Source organism: Heptranchias perlo, chromosome 7 (assembly GCF_035084215.1).
Source record: "Heptranchias perlo isolate sHepPer1 chromosome 7, sHepPer1.hap1, whole genome shotgun sequence".
Taxonomy (NCBI): Eukaryota; Metazoa; Chordata; class Chondrichthyes; order Hexanchiformes; family Hexanchidae; genus Heptranchias; species Heptranchias perlo.
In genome coordinates, this window is record NC_090331.1 from 68,635,145 (window position 1) to 68,656,832 (window position 21,688).

Consider the following 21,688-nt stretch of genomic DNA (forward strand, 5'->3'; position numbering starts at 1 on the left):
AACAGGTAGGTTATCTGAGCCAACTGTTGTGCACCTTTTAATGGCATTTCCAAGAGCAGCATAAGCAGATTTTTTTTTTTGCCCAAGGAATGGCACATGGTACATGGCTCTGGTGAAGAGGAAGACAAATAAATGGAAAGGATAGACAAAATAATAGATTGTAATTCAGTAATATAGAAATTCTATCATCATTCTCACATCATTTGTTTTGTATTTGTCACACAGGATTCCACAAGACAGAAACATGAACGAAAGAAAACTGTATCATTCAGTAGCATGCCTTCTGAAAGGAAGATTAACAGTGCAAGTGACTGTATTAGTTTCATGCAGGCTGGCTGTGAGCTGAAGAAAGTACGTTCAAATACTCGCATCTATAGCCGCTTTTTTACTTTAGACCTTGACCTTCAGGCTTTGCGTTGGGAACCTTCCAAGAAGGACCCTGAAAAGGCTAAACTTGATGTTTCTTCCCTTAAAGAGGTCCGAGTCGGAAAAAATACAGAGACTTTCAGAAACTGTGGAGTTGTGGATCAGATTTGTGAAGACTGTTCTTTCTCTTTAATATACGGAGAAAACTATGAGTCTTTGGATCTGGTAGCTAGTTCTGCAGACGTAGCTAACATTTGGGTTACGGGCCTCCGTTATATTGCTTCACATAGTAAGCAGGCTCTGGATTTGATAGAAGGTAACCAGAATACACTGAGGTCTACGTGGCTCAATTCGGTGTTTGAAGCAGCTGATGTAGATGGTAATGGAATTATGTTGGAAGACACAGCAGTGAAGCTGATAAAGCAACTCAATCGAGGTTTGAAAGAATCAAAAATCAAACTTAAATTTAAAGAGATGCAGAAACATAAAGGAAAGCTGACCACCAGAGTAACACGGGATGAGTTTTATGATGCTTATGATGATCTTTGCACTAGGCCTGAAGTATATTTCTTACTTGTGCAAATATCTAGGAATAAAGAGTATCTGGATGCCAAAGACTTGATGTTGTTTTTAGAAACTGAACAAGGAATGACCCATGCAACAGAAGAAATGTGCCTTGATCTTATACGGAAGTATGAACCTTCACAGCTAGGTAAGCTGAAGGGTTATCTTGGTATTGATGGTTTTACTCAGTACCTGGTATCATCAGAGTGCAATATATTTGATCCAGAACACAATAAAGTCTGCCAGGATATGACTCAGCCACTGTCCCATTATTATATCAATGCGTCTCACAACACCTATCTGACAGAAAACCACGTTAAAGGTCCGTCAGATCTGCACGGATATGTTAGGGCCTTGAAGTTAGGCTGTAGAAGTATTGAGCTTGATGTGTATAATGGTCCAAATAGCGAGCCAGTCGTCAGTAATCGCAACAACGTGACCACACCAGTCACCTTCCATAATGTCATTGAAGTGATTAATAAATATGCCTTTGTAGCTTCAGAATACCCTCTGATTCTGTGTTTGCGAAATCACTGCACAGTAGGACAACAAAAGGTCATGGCCCAGAAAATGAAAAGAATCTTTGGAAACAAAATCTTCACAGAACCACCAAATTCAGCAGAGAGCTACCTCCCACCACCAGAGAAGATGAAGAGAAAAATTATCTTGAAGGGAAAGAAATTACCACTAAACAATAAGTTATCAGAAGGTGATGTGACAGACGAAGATGAAGAAACAGAGGTTTCCCGAAGGTTGACTGATGCGTTTTTTGTTTCTAAGCGGACTATTCAGCTGTGCAGGGAACTGTCTGATCTGGTCACTCTATGTCAGTCTGTGAAGTTCACAGATTTTCATTACTCAATGAAGAAGCAGAAATACTGGGAAGTATGCAATTTCAGCGAAACTGAGGCAAGCACATTGGCAAATGAATATCCAGAAGACTTTGTGAACTACAATAAGAGGTTTCTGTCACGAGTGTATCCCAACCACATGGGTTTAGACTCAAGCAATTTGAATCCACAAGAATTCTGGAATTGTGGCTGCCAAGTTGTAGCCATGAACTATCAGACCCCTGGCCCAATGTTGGATCTTAACATCGGTTGGTTTCGGCAGAATGGATGTTGTGGTTATGTCCTACGGCCTGCGATCATGCGCGATGAGGTGTCCTATTTCAGTGCCTACACTAAGGGAATGGTTCCAGGAGTCTCACCTCAGGTTCTACATATAAAAATTATCAGTGGTCAAATCTTTCCAAAGCCTAAAGGTTCTGGTACAAAAGGGGATGTCATAGATCCATATGTCTATGTGGAAATTCGTGGGATTCCTGCAGATTGTGCAGAAATGAGGACCAGGACTATTCCTCAAAGTGGAGAGAATCCTATTTTTGATGAAAGCTTGGAATTTGAAATCAGTCTGCCTGAGCTTGCAATGGTTCGATTTGTTGTTTTAGATGACGACTACATTGGGGATGAATTTATCGGCCAGTACACCATCCCATATGAGTGTCTGCAGCCTGGATATCGACATGTTCCTCTACACTCATTGACTGGGGAAGAAATTGAACTTGCTACTCTTTTTGTTCACGTTGCAATAACTAACCGAAGAGGTGGGGGAAAGGCTCACAAGCGTGGGCATTCAGTCAGAAAAGGGAAGAAGACAATAAAATACACCATGTTAAGGAGTACAGGGATCAAAGTTATTGATGACATGTTCAAAATTGCAGGCCAACCACTGCGAGAAGCTGCAGATATCAGAGAAAACGTGCAGGTAATAAATTATTGGAGATGAAATGTTTTGTAATCTTTAGAATTATTGCTGGATCATGTTGCACTAAGTAACATTTTTATTAATTGTACCCAACGTGAGTACACAGCTGAGTTTGCTAAACACATTGGGGCATGACTTTCATCCCCTCTATCGAACAGAAACTGGGCAGCAATGCGATCAGAATAGCAGCGCAGCACTTACTGCCCCGTTCCTGCCGATATCCGGGTCACTGCCATTTGCGTGGGGTTCTTGATGTGAACGGCCCAGGTGCCTGCTAGAAACACATAATGCTAGGCTGACACTTCAGTGCAGTACTGAGGGAGTGCTGCACTGTTTAAGGTGCTGTCTTTTGGATAAGACGTTAAACTGAGACCCCATCTGTCCTCTCAGGTGGAGGTATAAGATCCCACAACACTATTCGAAGAAGAGTAGGGGGAGTTCTCCCCGGCGTCCTGGCCAATATTTATCCCTCAACAAACACTAAAACAGATTATCCGGTCATTTATTTCATTGCTGTTTGTGGGAGCTTGCTGTGCTCAAATTGCGGCCATGTTTCTTACATTACAACAGTGACTGCACTTCAGAAGTACTTCATTGGCTGAAAAGCGTTTGGGACGTCCTGAGGTTGTGAAAGGCGCTATATAAATGCAAATCTTTCTTTCTTTGGTTTTAATTTGGACCTCTGGTTGTCCCACCACAACAGCTTGGGGATGAGCCTTGTCCAAATTTCTGAATGCAAAATATGAGGAGGTGCCTGGCCTCTGTTAAGAACCCATCACAGCAGAAAAATGTCAGTGAATTGTACTTCTGTCCTGCACTACCATTGCACTGTGCATTGATGCTTATTTGCTGTGAAGTGTGATAATGGGAGTGTCAGAAAGCATGTGTGTTAATATATTTCTGATGTTAGGTGTCCGTGTGTTCGAGTTTTTTTTTAATGCTGTGCTCTTGAGCTGAAATGGCTGAGACTTACACTGTGGTTTAAATGTCTGTTCAGAGAAATTTAGTGTTATTGTGCGGCTAAAAAGCTAAAAATGTAGAGTTGAATGTATCCGAATTTAAACTGAAACAGCTTGTTTTGATAATTTGTTCTTTAATAATAGTGTATGGAAAACAATACCATTTCCACACAGAGTGATTTCTTTGAGCTACATATTTGGTGTTTATGGATTAAACCTATTTTAATTTATTTATATTAAGTGCACAGTTATAAAATTAAATTAGTTAATTACTGCACCTGGCAACTACATTGCACTCATTTTTCTTTTTAGCATCAAGGCTTAGAAAACCAGCGCTGTAGTGCTTGTTTCCCATTTAGTCTAAATGTTGTTCAACATTGTTCAAAATAAATGTTCTGAACTTCTTTCCAAAGGATTTTTCTCAGTTACTTCAAGGAAAGAGATGATTGCTAACCTTACAAATGAGAAAGACCTTCTTTGTCATATGATCTCAGTAAAATTAGTGCTGTTTTTAGCGTTCCACCATTGGTGCACATTGCATGGACTCAGCTGTTTAATATCAGAAAAAAAATCAGGAATATAAGGACTTGATCATTGTATTTATTGGATAAATACAAATAAAAATAAACAACCCAGCTTTTAGGAGATTGATCAACCTTCCTTTCTTTTTAATTTGAAATTACGATAATTAATTACAATTAAGTTAAAATTTTCTCTCATTTTCCTGGCTAATACTGTTTAAAGTTTTGAGAAAATGTGTAATAATGACAGTTAATCCATAAAATGGGGCAACAAGTCTTGACTGCTCACTTGGTTACTGTTCTTTTACTTCTTTCTTCTGCACAGAATGCCATTGTCTCCTTTAAGGAAATATGTGGCTTAGCTCCCACTGCCAATCTGACTCAATGTATACTGACTGTGTCCTCAAGATTACTGAACAGTGACAACACTTCTGCAATAGCACTCAACATGAAGGACAAGTACCCATATTTGGAACCCTTGGGGACGGTACCTGATGTACAAAGGAAGGTTCTGTCATCTTACGACCTGGTAGGGATGTTTTTAAATATGCAAACCAAACAACATTCTTATGTCTTATATTTTTGATATTGTTTCTGCCTTTAAATATTTTCAGCTTGTTAATGTACTTATAATACAAAATGTGCCAAAATTATTTCTCTATTAGATTTTATGAGATTAACGTTCATCTTGATCTGTGGTTATCAAGAAGAACAAAATGTAAATACAATTATATTTGATTTCTTTTTAACCAGATAAGCATTTGTTTTAATGGTTACAACCTTTTGATGTGTTTGCATGCATTCTCACTACAATTCCATGATTTCACTTGTATAAGTATTTAAAATGGGAGACCGTCCCCTAGGAAATATTGAACAATTGGACAGTTCAAATTAAGAATACATACTTCAGAAGTTAAAGAATGGGGCGGGTGGAACATTTTTTCACTTTGTCGACATCTTTGGAAACAGTGCCGCATTTATTCCACAGAGCTTTCATTCAAAGCAAATATTAAGGATAGTTGCTATCATAGCAGTTAAGACACTCACCTTTTTAATCCTGAGGTGTGGTTCTACTAGCTACTGCTGTGTCACCTTTGTTAGTTGTTAGGTAAGTTCCAAAAGCAGACACTCCCACTTGTTTCAGTATGTAATCAGTAGATAAGTTGCCTGAACTCTGATCCTGGCCTAATAAGTTTCTGCTTCTCACTCCTCAATTATCACATTTTCTGTTTCTTCAACTTAAAATTGTCCCTTGGCTGAGGAATGAGAAGTACCAAATCCAGTTCTTCTTGCAAGGCAACCTACTTTGTCGCTTTAACCAATATTTTGTAGTAAATCCAAGACACCTCCCAGGTGATGAAGCAGGAGGTGCCAGGGGCCGGGGGGTGGGGGGCACCACGATGAGGAAAAGAGAAGAAAAATAAATAAAGAGGAATCAGCTCTTCTCTTGCTTGAATTGTGCACTCAGTTAGTCAGCTATGATGCAGTCAGGAGGGAGTGGCCCTGGGAGTCCTCAACATTGACTCTGGACCCCATGAAATCTCATGGCATCAGGTCAAACATGGGCAAGGAAACCTCCTGCTGATTACCACCTACCGTCCTCCCTCAGCTGATGAATCAGTCCTCCTCCATGTTGAACACCACTTGGAGGAAGCACTGAGGGTAGCAAGGGCACAAAATGTACTCTGGGTGGGGGACTTCAATATCCATCACCAAGAGTGGCTCGGTAGCACCACTACTGACCGAGCTGGCCGAGTCCTGAAGGACATAGCTGCTCGACTGGGCCTGCGGCAGGTGGTGAGCGAACCAACACGAGGGAAAAACTTACTTGACCTCGTCCTCACCAATCTACCTGTCGCAAATGCATCTGTCCATGACAGTATTGGTAGGAGTGACCACCGCACAGTCCTCGTGGAGATGAAGTCCCGTCTTCGCACTGAGGACACCATCCAACGTGTCATGTGGCACTACCACCGTGCTAAATGGGATAGATTCAGAACAGATCTAGCAGCTCAAAACTGGGCATCCATGAAGCGCTGTGGGCCATCAGCAGCAGCAGAATTGTATTCCAGCACAATCTGTAACCTCATGGCCCGGCATATTCCTCACTCTACCATTACCAACAAGCCAGGGGATCAACCCTGGTTCAATGAGGAGTGTAGAAGAGCATGCCAGGAGCAGCACCAGGCGTACCTAAAAATGAGGTGCCAACCTGGTGAAGCTACAACTCAGGACTACATGCATGCTAAACAGCGGAAGCAACATGCTATAGACAGAGCTAAGCGATTCCACAACCAACGGATCAGATCAAAGCTCTGCAGTCCTGCCACATCCAGTCGTGAATGGTGGTGGACAATTAAACAACGAACGGGAGGAGGAGGCTCTGCAAACATCCCCATTCTCAATGATGGCGGAGTCCAGCACATGAGTGCAAAAGACAAGGCTGAAGCGTTTGCAACCATCTTCAGCCAGAAGTGCCGAGTGGATGATCCATCTCAGCCTCCTCCCGATATCCCCACCATCACGGAAGCCAGTCTTCGGCCAATTCGATTCACTCCACGTGATATCAAGAAACGGCTGAGTGCACTGGATACAGCAAAGGCTATGGGCCCCGACAACATCCCAGCTGTAGTGCTGAAGACTTGTGCTCCAGAACTAGCTGCGCCTCTAGCCAAGCTGTTCCAGTACAGCTACAACACTGGCATCTACCCGACAATGTGGAAAATTGCCCAGGTATGTCCTGTCCACAAAAAGCAGGACAAATCCAATCCGGCCAATTACCACCCCATAAGTCTACTCTCAATCATCAGCAAAGTGATGGAAGGTGTCGTCGACAGTGCTATCAAGCGGCACTTACTCACCAATAACCTGCTCACCGATGCTCAGTTTGGGTTCCGCCAGGACCACTCGGCTCCAGACCTCATTACAGCCTTGGTCCAAACATGGACAAAAGAGCTGAATTCCAGAGGTGAGGAGAGAGTGACTGCCCTTGACATCAAGGCAGCATTTGACCGAGTGTGGCACCAAGGAGCCCTCGTAAAATTGAAGTCAATGGGAATCAAGGGGAAAACTCTCCAGTGGCTGGAGTCATACCTGGCACAAAGGAAGATGGTAGTGGTTGTTGCAGGCCAATCATCTCAGCCCCAGGGCATTGCTGCAGGAGTTCCTCAGGGCAGTGTCCTAGGCCCAACCATCTTCAGCTGCTTCATCAATGACCTTCCCTCCATCATAAGGTCAGAAATGGGGATGTTCGCTGATGACTGCACAGTTTTCAGTTCCATTCGCAACCCCTCAGATAATGAAGCAGTCCGAGCCTGCATGCAGCAAGACCTGGACAACATCCAGGCTTGGGCTCATAAGTGGCAAGTAACATTCGCGCCAGATAAGTGCCAGGCAATGACCATCTCCAACAAGAGAGAGTCTAACCACCTCCCCTTGACATTCAACGGCATTACCATCGCCGAATCCCCCACCATCAACATCCTGGGGGTCACCATTGACCAGAAACTTAACTGGACCAGCCATATAAATACTGTGGCTACGAGAGCAGGTCAGAGGCTGGGTATTCTGCGGCGAGTGACTCACCTCCTGACTCCCCAAAGCCTTTCCACCATCTACAAGGCACAAGTCAGGAGTGTGATGGAATACTCTCCACTTGCCTGGATGAGTGCAGCTCCAACAACACTCAAGAAGCTCGACACCATCCAAGATAAAGCAGCCTGCTTGATTGGCACCCCATCCACCACCCTAAATATTCACTCCCTTCACCACCGGCGCACTGTGGCTGCAGTGTGCACCATCCACAGGATGCACTGCAGCAACTCGCCAAGGCTTCTTCGACAGCACCTCCCAAACCCGCGACCTCTACCACCTAGAAGGACAAGAGCAGCAGGCGCATGGGAACAACACCACCTGCACGTTCCCCTCCAAGTCACACACCATCCCGACTTGGAAATATATCGCAGTTCCTTCATTGTCGCTGGGTCAAAATCCTGGAACTCCCTTCCTAACAGCACTGTGGGAGAACCTTCACCACACGGACTGCAGCGGTTCAAGAAGGCGGCTCACCACCACCTTCTTGAGGGCAATTAGGGATGGGCAATAAATGCCGGCCTTGCCAGCGACGCTCACATCCCGTGAACGAATAAAAAAAAACCTGGCAGTTGTGAAGAAGATTTTGCCCAAAAATAAGATTTCTCAGTTGGATTTGGGTGATTGGTGGTGAGAGATCTGGAAAAGAATGGAATTGGAGGGGGAGGTGGATGATGGTAGTTTAAAAAAAATGATAAAATCCCAGTCCTACTTTGAGTGTGCGTGGAAACAGTGGTATATTTATTAAGATACCATTATTTTTTGGTTCTCAGTCATTTTCAGTTGAAAATGTGGCAATATGTAAATATGTTACTTCAGTACTGTTTAGCAACATTAGTACTTCTTGCTGAAATTAGTGAAAACATAAAATGCAGTGAGTGAGTGGTCTGGTAGATTTGACTTCCAGGTTCTAAATTTGAGTTTCAGAGCTGCCTGTTTCTCAGACTGGCTTGCTTTAACTGAGTGAACTGAAGTTTGTCATTTCCTCCCCAGCAGACTAGGCAGACATATCCACTGTGTACAATTTTTACCGTCTTGACCAACAAATCGGTTGTCGCAATGCAAGCATGCACTGCAACAGCTGACTTGCTGCCCCAAGGGATTTGGCCGGGAGATTGTTGCTGCTTCGCGCCTGATGCTCTGTTCGCTGCTGGTCTTAACTGCAGCTCCTACCTGACATTATTTCATTGCTCTATTGACAGACTCTGTGCCACGCGGTGGGAATTTCTGATCTTGGGCTAGGTTTTGCTGGATCAGGAATCCCACCCGCAGTGTTTGACACAACGTGTGTTCCCAAAGCACAGTAACAGGGTCAAATAGAAGCTGAGCCTAGAACAACAGTCAGAAAAGTATCAAAGAGGGAGAATGACTGTGAACTGGTGAGGGGTGAAGGAAAGAGTCTCTGTGAACTGGAGAGGAGAAAGGGGAAGAATGTCTCTGTGAACTGGTGAGGGGTGAAGGAAAGAGTGCCTCTGTGAAGGGGGTAAGTGTCTGTTCAGGTAGGTTTTGGGAAATGATGGTTGGTTGAACATAGATTAGTCCATTTATTTTTGCTATAAATTTTTAATCTAAAAAGAAATCAATTATGAAGTATGAAAGTGTTTTAAAATGAATAAGAATGCACCATTTTTAAGGTTTAAAAAAAATCAAAACTTTCCAGGAAACATTCCCCGAGAACACTCTAGAAATGCATATGACAGTGGTGCAGAAGACAGAGACAACATTTTGAAGGGGTGTGTTAAATTCTAAATTTGCTGCCTGCACCCATGTTCTTCACCATGTTGTTCGATAGAGGAATTACCTCCACCCCAAGCAGATTTCATTTGAATAATGTTTTTGTTGTTGGATATAAATCTTCATTGATGTTGCTATGGAAAAGTCTATACTTTTCTAATTGATGCAGCCTGTGTGGTCACGAGCAACAACATTAATGGAAAAATACAGCCACAAAATTGAAGAGATTTATGAAATAAAAAACTCAGAAAGCACCAAAATTAACAGATGGAAAATTATTGGTGAGCGAGCCCCCCCAAATTCCCGATAAGTGTTCCTGGCATGCAGAAGACTAAAATTTACCCTACAATGCATGCCTTGAATCAGGCTCTTCAAATGAAACCTTTTCTAATTGTCATGTCTTTAGCCTGCACGGTGGGGGCTTTTTTCCCCTCCAGTGAAATTTCTCAGGAGCCAAGTCCATTGGAGTATTTCATTGGTGGTTTCCAAGGATATCAACCAGTCGCTAAACAATATGAACACAGTGAAAATAATCGTGCATTCCTTCTCAGAATCTCGTTAGTGCACATGACTGGGAGCAAAATGTTGCTAGACACAGATTATTTGGAAACAGAGAGCTTTTTTTTGGGTCTGCTCAGTACTGCTTCCTAAGTGAATTGGAACATCTCATGCTTGCCTCAGGAATCCTGGACTAATTGCACTAGCTTGTGTCTTGTTTGTAGTGGATGCTAGCGGCATAACTTATGGGGCATTTAAATTTTCAAGTGCATCTGACTCTAGAAGGACCTTGTGTTTGTCATGTAGACGTATCTTTTAAAATACAAAGCACAGAGCCCAATTCACTTGCTTGCAACAATGGGAAACTGTGGTCTGCAGCTGCCAATAGGAGTGAGGGCATCAAGTAAAATAGACAGAGGAACGCAGTGCACGAAAGTCATGTGTCTCTGCTTGAACGGAGCGCCATAGGCCTGTACTGTCTACAGATCACGCTTTTATCATTGCATAGCTAAAGGCCTCCTGCATGTGCCATTTTTGCTTTGCGGATAAAATCGGTTGTGTGATATTCCAGCTTCTGGTGATAGATGTTCAGTGACCCAGCAGTTTAGGCCTCCAGTGCCTAATGAATGTCATCTTCCCTTAGAAACTTCAAGATGGTCATTCTGGACATATTTGCAAGTGTACCAATGATACCTTTAGTCTGTCTTCCTTCACTACCAATTATTTTCTTTGCTAAGCCCCTGACTTCCCATAACATTGACACCTTTATACAAGTCAAGCAAATCAATTGAGTAACCTTGTCCTATTAATTGAAGCAAAACTGACTTTGCCTGATTATTATTAAAGTCAATATTAAAGCAATATGTAGGCTGCTGCACTGTGTTGTTTCAACATGAAATCCACTGTTCATACGAGATTATTTTAAGCTGGCATCAATCAAATGAGCAGAATTTGCAGGGTTTATACTGCAACTACCCAGCTACCCCTGGTGGAAGTGCTTGTGTGGTCAGGATGGGATGAGGCTTGGCTGTGATTGTTAAATTTTTTTCCACTAAAAATGCTGCCATCAAATACATATTGGGCCGGAAATTGCTGAAAAAATAATGGCATGTGAATGACGCACATCGTTATTAATGTGTAAATCGGCCAGCAACTTGTGGCGAGGAACAGATACCCCGTGAATTGTGAAATGCCACAAATTGCTGGACGATTTGCACCGGTCCCCCGTTGGCTTCATGAAAATGGCATCTCACCCTTAACCTCCCTGTGATTTTCATGAAGTTGTTGCATTTGCACATTAATTGCCCATTAAACTCATTGCAGAAAGTTAAGTCTAATAATTTGTAAGTACCCTTCTAACAATGTGATAATTGATAATGACAGCCAATCAACCTCTCTGGCCCTGAAAGTAAACAATTAAAAGGGTAGTGAATTGTTGTTGGAAATTTTAAAAATGTCAAATTTTAAATTTTTAAACTTTTTTTCTCATTTTTCCTTTCTGTCTCTTTTTTTCTCTCTCTTAATCCAGTCTTTCTTTCCCTCTCTTTATTTCTCTTTCTGTACCTGATTTGACATTGAATCCACCCGCCTTCTCAGTCCCTATTCTGTTTATTTCTCAATCCTTAAATCTCAATGGTTAAGGAGATGCTCTGTTGGTCCCATCATTCACCAAGGTCCCAGTTGCCCTGTTGCACTCGCTGCACTGTTATCAGCTTGCACTTCCAGCAATTGACGGGCAAAACATTTTTGAGCTGAAGGGTGCAGGAAAAAGTCTAACTAGACTAGGAAAAGTCTAACTGCTCCAGCAAATTCCGGCCCATTGAAAACCAAAGGGTAAAGAGGGAAACTCAGATGATAAGTTAACTTAGCATACTTTGTGCTCCTCCTTGATACCTCACGGGGAGATAGAGCGCTAGATGGAGGGTACCTTTTTGTTTGAAAAGCACTGCACAATACAAAAAGAAAAAATATGAAGATGCATAAATTTATAAAATGTACTTAGGATTAGGCAGCATGGAGCTGTTTTGTATTGAAATCAAAGCCCCCACTCAGTTCTTAACCTCTGCACGTGACAGAAAGAAAACCAGATCACCTGTCGCCATGGGCTGATCTTGGACACTTTCTGGCAGTCAGCTGTGAGTGGCGTTGTTGGTCACCTGGGAACAGGCAACAAGCTCTATTCTGGCAGCCTCAGAGTTTTAATCTCACTTATGCTTTACCTGACTAAGATCACAAGGCCACAAAATAATTATGGATTCGAATGGCCATTCAACCCATCCAGAATGGCCGTAAAGCCCTTGCCCATGTAAGCATCTAATTGGTTCTTAAATGATCCCAGGACTTTTGCCTCCATCTCTCTATCAAGGAGGCCATTAATCGCTCTTTGTGTAAAGAATGTTCTAACCTCAGTCCTAAATATACCTTTCACTAGTTTGACACTGTGGCTCCTTATTCGATTATACTCAGGAGCCGTTCCATATGTTAATCACTCTTTGTGTGAAGATGAACTTTTTGATATCAGTCACGTTCTCCACAGATTAATGATTCTGGAACAAACAAAAAACTGTTAAAGTCCCTTTTCAATGATTAATAATTTGACTCAATGTTTTCTTTGGCAGCATTTGAAATCATAGAATTAATGACCACAAGTTCAAACTAGTGAAAGGTAAATTTAGGAAACAGATTAAATCCAAATTAAAAGTCTCTCTGCATCTGCTTAGCATGATGCTATAAACCCAGTTTCAGAACATTCATCTGCAGCAACAGCATCAGATTTGCATTTCACACATATCATCTTCAGTGAAGATGCCAATTTGTGTCGAATTGTGATTCTGTTGGTGCCCCCTGGAGGAGGTGCTTCTCCCATGGAAGGGGAGAAGATGACAGGTAGACACTGTCGAAACAAAATGTAGCCCATCCAACTCGGCTTGTGGTTTTATGTCTGTTTTCAAAGCTCACACTGACCATGTTTGGCTCCCTCCTGTCCTAAGTCTGCATTCCTTAACTTCCTTCTGATTCAGGGATCGAAACACCCTTTGAATGTTTCAACTGAAACACTAATCATTGTTCTTATGTGGCCACCTGTTTAGTAACTGTCCATTTTCTTTTCTACTACATAAATGTGTACATTGAGCCAAATAATGTGCAATGGAAGCACAACTGAACTTGATAAAAATTAGGAATCCAACTCTTGCTCAACTTCATTAAGACATTACTATAATTCGTGTTCAATCACACAATGTCTGGAACACAAATTGAGATTATCCTCCTATTTGAACTATCTGGAGCAAACAAAAAGATGTTAAAGTCTCTTTTCAATTATTAATTTTTCAATTATTAATATTTTGACAATGTGTTTTTTAGGCAGCATTTGAAGCCACCTCAGAGAATTTGCGTGCAGTTCAAGTGACATCTCTGATGTGTTTTCAAATACTGTCTATGAAAAAATAAAACAATCAAAAAATTAATTACTGGAAAGAGATTTCAAAAGTATACTTTAGACTAATCAGTTAATGAATGTTTTCTTGTAGTTAGTTGGTAAATATTTACAAGATTGACTAAAAGCTACAGTCTATAGTAAATTTACACTGTTTACATATACAGACAATTTAGTGAGTCCCTCTCCCCACTGTTCTCCCCTCCTCTCCTGAAGGCAGCGATTCATGCTGAGCTGCGGCCGATGTTGCCTCTCACAAGTGGCTAATCCATGTGTGAGCCTGGCTCAACTGGCTTTACAACCACACGGGGCATCACAACTAACCTCAATCCTGTCCTTATCCAGTGGCCAGGTGTGCCCTTCCAGCAAGGGGGCAGGATAAGAACCGTAAACACGGCTAATTTTTCCCCTCCCAGGCTGAAGTACACTGAGACCCACTTCCACTTCATCATTGTTAGTTAATAATTACTGTTGGGCTGTGCCTATAGATTTAGGCTCACTTTTAAAGTATTGAAACAAGAAATTGCCCACAATCTGTGCTAATGTTTGACTTTCCTTTGCTAATTTAGTCACACCCATCTTTTCCCATCATTAGTGGGGATCCAACTGTTAGGAGCTTTTGCTGTTGTAATCTGAGAGAGTAGATAAAAAATTATTTTTAAAAAATCTGTCAAAATTTGGTAGCCCCATTAAATGCATTGTGGCCCTCAAAACAGTTCAGGTTTAGGATTGTTGACAGGGAGAGTTTGCTATGCAACAATTGAGCTTTTTCTTCTCATAATTGGTCTATCATAATCACATACTACTGTCATTTTTGTGATGGCTCTAGTCAATCGGTGTTTTGGCTTATAACACGATTATGCCACGAAGTAATAAACACAATAGGGCTGATTTTAACTTGCTCCGCCCAGCTGGACTGGAGCAGTAGCGGCCCGAGAATCGCGGTGCTATATTTACTGCCCCGTTTCCACCAGTCAGCACTTTGCTTGGGGCTGCCACTAGGATGGCTCAGATGCCTCCTGAAGCAGGCCGGAGTCTCATTTAGGTACGTTAAACTTGCCTATATCGGACAGGTAAAGCTAACCATTTGCCAGTACCATGAGAATCCAATTACAAAGGCGCCGCTTATAACATTATTAAGCGTGCCAGCTATTTCAGGCAGTTCTTCGGACCTTGTACAGTACTTACCGATGTGCAATGTTCAGTTGTTATCCCGAACAAGGACCCCAGGTCTCTGCTACGATTTTCTCTTTGCAGGCAGACTCACATTTTTTGTTGGCGCTTCTCTAGGTCAGTACAGGAAATGAGTGGAAGCTCCTTCCTGCACCAATCTGTATTTTAGTGACCAGTAGAGCTTACAGGGTTCACAGCAGTGGAGATTGGTTTTACCATACACCGCTTATAGCGGGTAAATCGCGCTAACACGAACGTGCCCATTATAAGCAGTGGGGACTGTATTTGAATTGGGATCCTATAATGTCAAAAGGACCCTGATGCCATTTTTGTAGAGTCTAAAGGCCAAGCGGCAGTTAGCTCCAGTTTTCCAACGAACAGTGCAGCAGACAGCTGTGCTTTTCCAGAAAGGCTGTCCCAGACCTCTGCACACTCTTTACAACAAGACCTGCAATCCACTGGTTATGCATTGCCCGTGGCAGTCAAAGTAATTACGGCCTTAATTTTTTTTCCCGTGGGTTCTTTCCAGGCTGCAGTGGGTGATATGAGTCACATTAGTCAGTCTGCGGTCCATGCCTGCATCAAGCAGGCAACTGATGGCCTCTTTGCCAAGTTCAAGCTGTGATTGACTGGATTCTTGTAAACATCAGGGCACCTCCCAGTGAACCAGCTGCCTTCGTGAACAGACAAGGCTACCATTCCATTAATGTTCAGCTGGTGAGTGATCACCACCAGCAAATCATGCAGGTCAGCGCCCTGTTTCCAGGCAGCTGTCATGATACCTACATACTGTGCCAGTCTACCATGCCCCCACTTAGCAAGTTAGAGGCTGGCTGCTTGGAAACAAGGGCCATCCTCTTTACACCTAGCTCATGACACCTCAATGAGACCCATGCTCGCTCTCTGAATGGAGTTACAATCAGAGCCATGGGATCACAAGAGCCATCGTCGAGCATAACATTGCACTGCTCAAACGATGCTTTTGCTGCCTGTGCTGGTCTAGGTCTTTCTGCAGTACAGCCCACAGAGAGTCTCCTGGGTTCTGCTTGCCTGCTGTGCAATGGTGACATGGAGCCTGCACAGCAAGAAGACCTTCCACAATCTGATGAGGAAGACTCCGATGACTGGGAGGATGGGGCAGCAGTGGGAGGGCGACAGCCTACAGCCAGAGGTCTTTGTCGACAGTGCATTGATCAACACTTCTTCATCTGATCTACTCCTACCCATTCCCCCTCCACTCCTGCATTATCCAGCGACACCTACTGGAAACGAGCGTGTGTGGGCCTTGGCTAAGAACAGGCTTGGTGCCGCTGGGATGCCTCGCTGTTAAACAACCAATCAATGCTCAGCTTCGAGGTTCACTTTCATTCAAAGTGAATGGCTCCTTGGATGAGACACCAGAGGGTCTGTAGCTGTGGCAACCATCCCCACAAGGAGTCAGTGTCTTCAGGAAAGGTAAAAACAGGCAAAAAAGGGGGAAATAGGTTGCAAAGATTAAAATATGCATATATGCAAAGAAATGCTATAATTACACAAAATTCTGTTTTTCGGTTAGCAGTATCACTGAGTAATGGGATCTCACGCACTGCTAAATTCCCAGTGCTAGCTGACAACGTTCAGCTCTACTTTTCCACCACCTCTGTGTTGTGAGATAGCTTGTCCTGTATCAAGTCATCGATAAGCTTCAACTTTATTCAACTATAAATTGTAAACAATTTTACAACACCAAGTTATAGTCCAGCAATTTTATTTTAAATTCACAAGCTTTCGGAGGCTACCTCCTTCCTCAGGTTCACCTGAGGAAGGAGGTAGCCTCCGAAAGCTTGTGAATTTAAAATAAAATTGCTGGACTATAACTTGGTGTTGTAAAATTGTTTACAATTGTCAACCCCAGTCCATCACCGGCATCTCCACATCATCACTATATTCAACTAAACAATGGCATTGGTTTTTCCATTGTTTAGTGAAAGCGAGCCTTGAAGCTGAGCATTGGTTGGTTGTTTAACAGCGAGGCATCACAGCCGAGCCAAGCCTATTCTTGGCTGATGCACATTATCCATCAGTAGGTGTTGCTGGATAGCAACAAGGGGTGGAAACCCTAGCAAATTTTACCTCCCTAACCCAGAAGCACTGAGGCCATTTGTACCACCCTCCTTATCACCATGCTGGTTGAGAAGAGCAAGGATTAAACCTGTAGCCCCTCTGCTCTGTATGGCTTGGCTACCCCCACTGGAAAAACTCACTGAGCCATTGGAGGAGCTTTTGCTTCCTGTTTGCTGATGATTTTTTGTGGGCTTAATCGATTATCTGGAAAGCTAGTGAAACACTCTATTGATCTCGAAGGTGAAGAACGCAGTGTTTAAGAAATCTTTAATCACCTCAGGTAATAAGTTTGTGGGAAGATTGGAAACAAACCAGGAGTGGAGCGACTAGAGACAGTCTGAAGGAGTAAAAACAAAAAAAATGCCTGAAACACAAAAGTACAGCATCTAAAAATAGAACCACAGAACCATAGAAAAGATACAGCACAGAAGGGGGCCATTCGGCCCATCGTGTCCGCGCCAGCTTGAAGAGCAACCAGGTGCCCATTCTAATCCCACCTTCCAGCACCCAGTCCATAGCCCTGCAGCTTACAGCACTTTAGGTGCAGGTCCAGGTACTTTTTAAAAGAGTTGAAGGTCCTTACCTCTTCCACCAATTCGGGCAGCGAATTCCATACACCCACTACACTCTGGGTAAAAAAGTTTTTCCTCATGTCCCCTCTAATCCTTCCGCCAATCAGCTTAAATCTATGTCCTCTAGTTCTTGAACTCTCCGCCAGGGGAAACAGGTACTTCCTGTCTACTCTATCATAATTTTGTACACCTCAATCAAGTCTCCCCTCAGCCTCCTCTGCTCCAAGGAAAACAACCCCAGCCTATCCAATCTCTCCTCGTAGCTGCAATTTTCAAGCCCTGGCAACATTCTTGTAACTCTTCTCTGCACTCTCTCCAGAGCAATTACATCCTTCCTGTAACGTGGTGACCAGAATTGCACACAATACTCCAGCTGTGGCCTTACCAGCGTTTTATACAGTTCTATCATTACATCCATGCTTTTGTATTCTATACCTCAGCTAATAACGGAGTGCATTCCGTATGCCTTCTTCACAACCTTATCGACCTGTACTGCCACCTCCAGGGACCTCCAAGCTGTCTCACTTCCTCTACCCCTCTCAATATATTCCCGTTTACTGCGTATTCCCTTTTACTGTTTGCCCCCCCTAAGTGCATTACCTCACACTTCTCCGGGTTGAACTCCATTTGCCACTTTTCCGCTGACTGCACCAACCCATTGATATCTTCTTGGAGTCTACAGCTATCCTTTTCACTATCAACTACATGGCCAATTTTTGTTTCATCTGCAAATTTGCCAATCATGTCCCCTACATTCAAGTCTAAATCATTAATATAAAGCTCAAACAGCAAGGAATCCAACACTGAGCCCTGTGGCACACCACTGGAAACAGATTTCCATTCTCAAAGATATCCATCGACTTTTACCCTTTGTTTCCTGTTACTGAGCCAATTTTGGATCCAATTCGCCACATTTTCCTGTATCCCATGGGCTTTTACCTTTCTGACCAGTCTGCCATTTGGGACCTTGTCAAATGCCTTACTAAAATCCATGTAGACAACATCCACTGCACTACCCTCATCAATCCTCCTTGTCATTTCCTCAAAGAATTTAATCAGATTTGTAAGGCATGACCTTCCCTGAACAAATCCATGCTGACTATCCCTGATTAAACCATGCCTTTCCAAGTGACAGTTTATCCTATCTTTTAGTATTGATTCTAATAGTTTGCCCACCACCGAGGTAAGACTGACCGGCCTATAATTGTTCAGCCTTTCCCTCGTATCCTTTTTAAACAATGGTACTACGTTTGCAGTCTTCCAGTCCTCCGGTACCTCCCCTGTATCTAGTGAGGATTGGAAAATGATCTTCAAAGCATCTGCTATTTACTTCCTGGCTTCCTTCAATAGCCTAGGAAACAATCCATCCGGCCCTGGTGACTTATCAACTTTCAAGGATTCCAGTCCCTCTAGTACTTCCTCTCTCGTTGTGTTTACCTTATCCAATATTTCACACCTCTCCTCTTTAACTACTACGTCCGGATCATCCCTTTCCTTTGTGAATACGGAGACAAAATATTCATTTAAAACCCTACCCACATCCTCTGCTTCTACACATAAGTTATCCTTATCATCCCTGATAGGTTCCATCTTTTCCTTAGCTATCCTCTTGTTTTAATGTACTGATAAAACATCTTTGGGTTTTCTTTAGTCTTACTAGCTAATATTTTTTCATACCCTCTCTTTGCTTTCCTTATTTCCTTTTTACATTATCCCTGTACTTTCTATACTCCTGTAGGCCTTCTGCAGTATTTAGTTTTCTGTGACAGTCATTAGCTTTCTTTTTCTGCTTTACCTTGCTCTGTATACTTCTAGACAACCAGGGGGCTCTAAATTTGGCAGTGCCACCCTTTTTCTTTGAGGGAACGTGTCTGTGAAAAGAAAAATAAATAGGATAATGTTCTGATGAAGAGTCTCCACTTGAAATTGTAATCTGTCTTTTCTCTTTTCAGATACTGACAGCCTTGCTGTTTATTTCTAACACTTTTTTTGTTTTTAATCATAAATTTCCATTTTTTTTGTTTTCTTTTTACCTCTGATGCACCAAGCATGGAATGATTGAAATTAGACTGGATGAAAGAAAACCAGGCAGAAAGTAAATGGAGAGGGCATGGATAAAAGGCTGCAAGGTGGAGAAAAATAGAAGGAGAAACCGATGAGACAGCACTGCCAGTAAATGCTGGAAATGGTCAAAAAAAAAGCCTGGGAGCAGAGGGGGAATTGGGTGACCTGCTGAGTGCACCAATTTAACAAGTGCACGCACAGTACTGAAACCGATGACTGAGGATTCAGGATGTCAAGGACTTCTATCTCTGTTCCAAGTTAGCTCTTTTGAACAGTTAATAGATAAGTTTATATCCTAAAGGAGGACTTTTGGAAGTATTTGCAATTCTATTTTACCATACACATTCAAAAATGGGAGAAAATATTTACCAAATACTATTAATACATGACAGTTACTGTGGAGTAGCAATCAAAGCAAATATAATATAGTGTTAGATTGATAAATGAGGATACTACTTCAAGGTATATTATCATAGTAGGACAAAGGAGCATTGGTTAAAACTTGTGAAACATAAATTTAGGACTGATCTTGGAATGTTCTTTGTCCTGCAAGAACACTTGGAATGAATAGTGGTGGCAAAAACCTTGAAGATATTTAGGAGATATAGTTGCATGCTGTAATGGTGGGACTATAGATTTTTCTAGATGGATGAGCTAAGATGGGATGAATGGCCTTCCGCATTCTTATTTATCGTTTTGTCGTGTAATGTTGAAATGTGGGAGTGCACATTTGTAAAATCGGCCCTATAATGAAATCTGCCTACAAAGGCTTGAGTTAGTGAAGGAAAGGGATTCTTTGATTGGATTATATAATTGGCACAACGGAAGGAATGATGGAGGAGAAACCACTTGACATCCAGAGATTTAATACCAAATTCTTATGAATCAAAATATTACATAAATAAACAGGGCCTCGAAATAGCTGGGCAACAAGAGATGGGAGTTGGCAATTTAGAATCACAAAAGAATACTCCAATATGTCTTCCTGTGCCAGTACTTAAAATCCTTTGGCAAAACCTGAGTGTTGGCTGTTTCTAGGATAGTGGGACTCATGGTCCTGCGTTGCCACCTATATCCCGACTCAACCCAGAAACCAAGTCAGGTTATTAATCTCCATGGCTGCGATGCACGGTGGCCAGCAGTAAAGGTATGAAGAGAAGCAGCTCCCCAGTGGCAGATGACAATCTCATCAAAAGAGATGTGGGCTCTTATGTGTGTATATATATATATATAATATATATCACAGATGTTCTGTCTCTGAGAGAGGGACTATTCATGAGGAAGATAAAGGTATGTCAAGCACAAGGTTGGAAGGAAAAGGAGCTGGTGGGAGGAATGTCAGTTAGTCTTTGCTATGTTTGTACATGATGGTATAATTTTTCATACATAAATAATCAACTCTTTTTTTCTTTCTGTATCCATAAAAACCTGCTTCAATACATATTAAATGATTTAAGTAAACACTTTTTTTCTTATCAGACCTACAGGTTCCTTTTGGAAATGGACATAAAGAGAACTGGCTATCTGTCTTTCTTATCCATCTGGAACAGTGATGTGATTGTTGTCTAATTATATTTAATGCTATTGCATTTTCACTAACCTTGACAAGTGACTTCCTCTCATCAGACTCTTGCTTCTTTACAAAAGGGCTTATTTAAATTTAATTTATAATGATATTTACACATCCATGAACCTTATCATTATGTTTGGACTGTCTTCCCAATGATTTGCAAAAAGAATTCCAGCAATCTGTCTTTTCAAATCTTGTGATTTTTCTTCTGAATCTTGCTCAGTTTTCAAGTCACAGATGTTAGCTGACATAACCAAATATGTTTGAAAGATCCAAAGAATTTACTGTACTCTCAAAGGAATAATCTCAGTAGTTGTTAGCAAATAATTTGGTGAATTGTGCTTTTGGTAACACGGCACACCCTCTGATTAGTGACCCCAAAGTTCTGTAGCAATCCCAACCAAATTCCACGGCATGAGAATATAGATTCTGCGACAAGTGTGTCTAGGGTATAATGTATGCACCTGTGTGTGTACAGAATGCCTTCCTCAAGCAATGTGTTAGTGGGCGTACAAGGAGTGAGATGTTGCTAGATCTTGTTGTGAGTAATGAAAAAGATCAGGTAGATGAGCTGAATGTTGGTGAGCATCTGGGAGTAGTGATCACAATATGACGAGGTTTAAGATGCAACTAGAGAAGGAAAATGTCAGTACAAAAGCTAGAACGCTAGGATTAGGTCAGATTTTAGAAGTATGAAGAGCGAGCTAGGTGAGGTAAGGTAGAAGGCGAAATAAGACCTTAGTTAGAGTACTGCGTGCAGTATTGGGCTC

At 42.2% G+C, this 21,688-nt stretch overlaps 1 protein-coding gene across 2 annotated transcripts in view; it reads left to right on the top strand.

Annotated features, from left to right (window-relative positions):
- The window catches only part of plcl1 (phospholipase C like 1), a 371,203-nt gene that overhangs the window by 311,089 nt on the left and 38,426 nt on the right, over positions 1 to 21,688 (top strand). For both annotated transcript variants that reach the window (XR_010963452.1, XM_067987799.1), the window contains exons 2-3: positions 226 to 2,697; positions 4,503 to 4,706. Coding sequence is in view for 1 of the 2 variants with exons in the window: in XM_067987799.1 (XP_067843900.1) it covers positions 226 to 2,697; positions 4,503 to 4,706 (2,676 nt within the window). In the remaining variant the exon portion in view is untranslated. The remainder of the gene's footprint in view (positions 1 to 225; positions 2,698 to 4,502; positions 4,707 to 21,688) is intronic.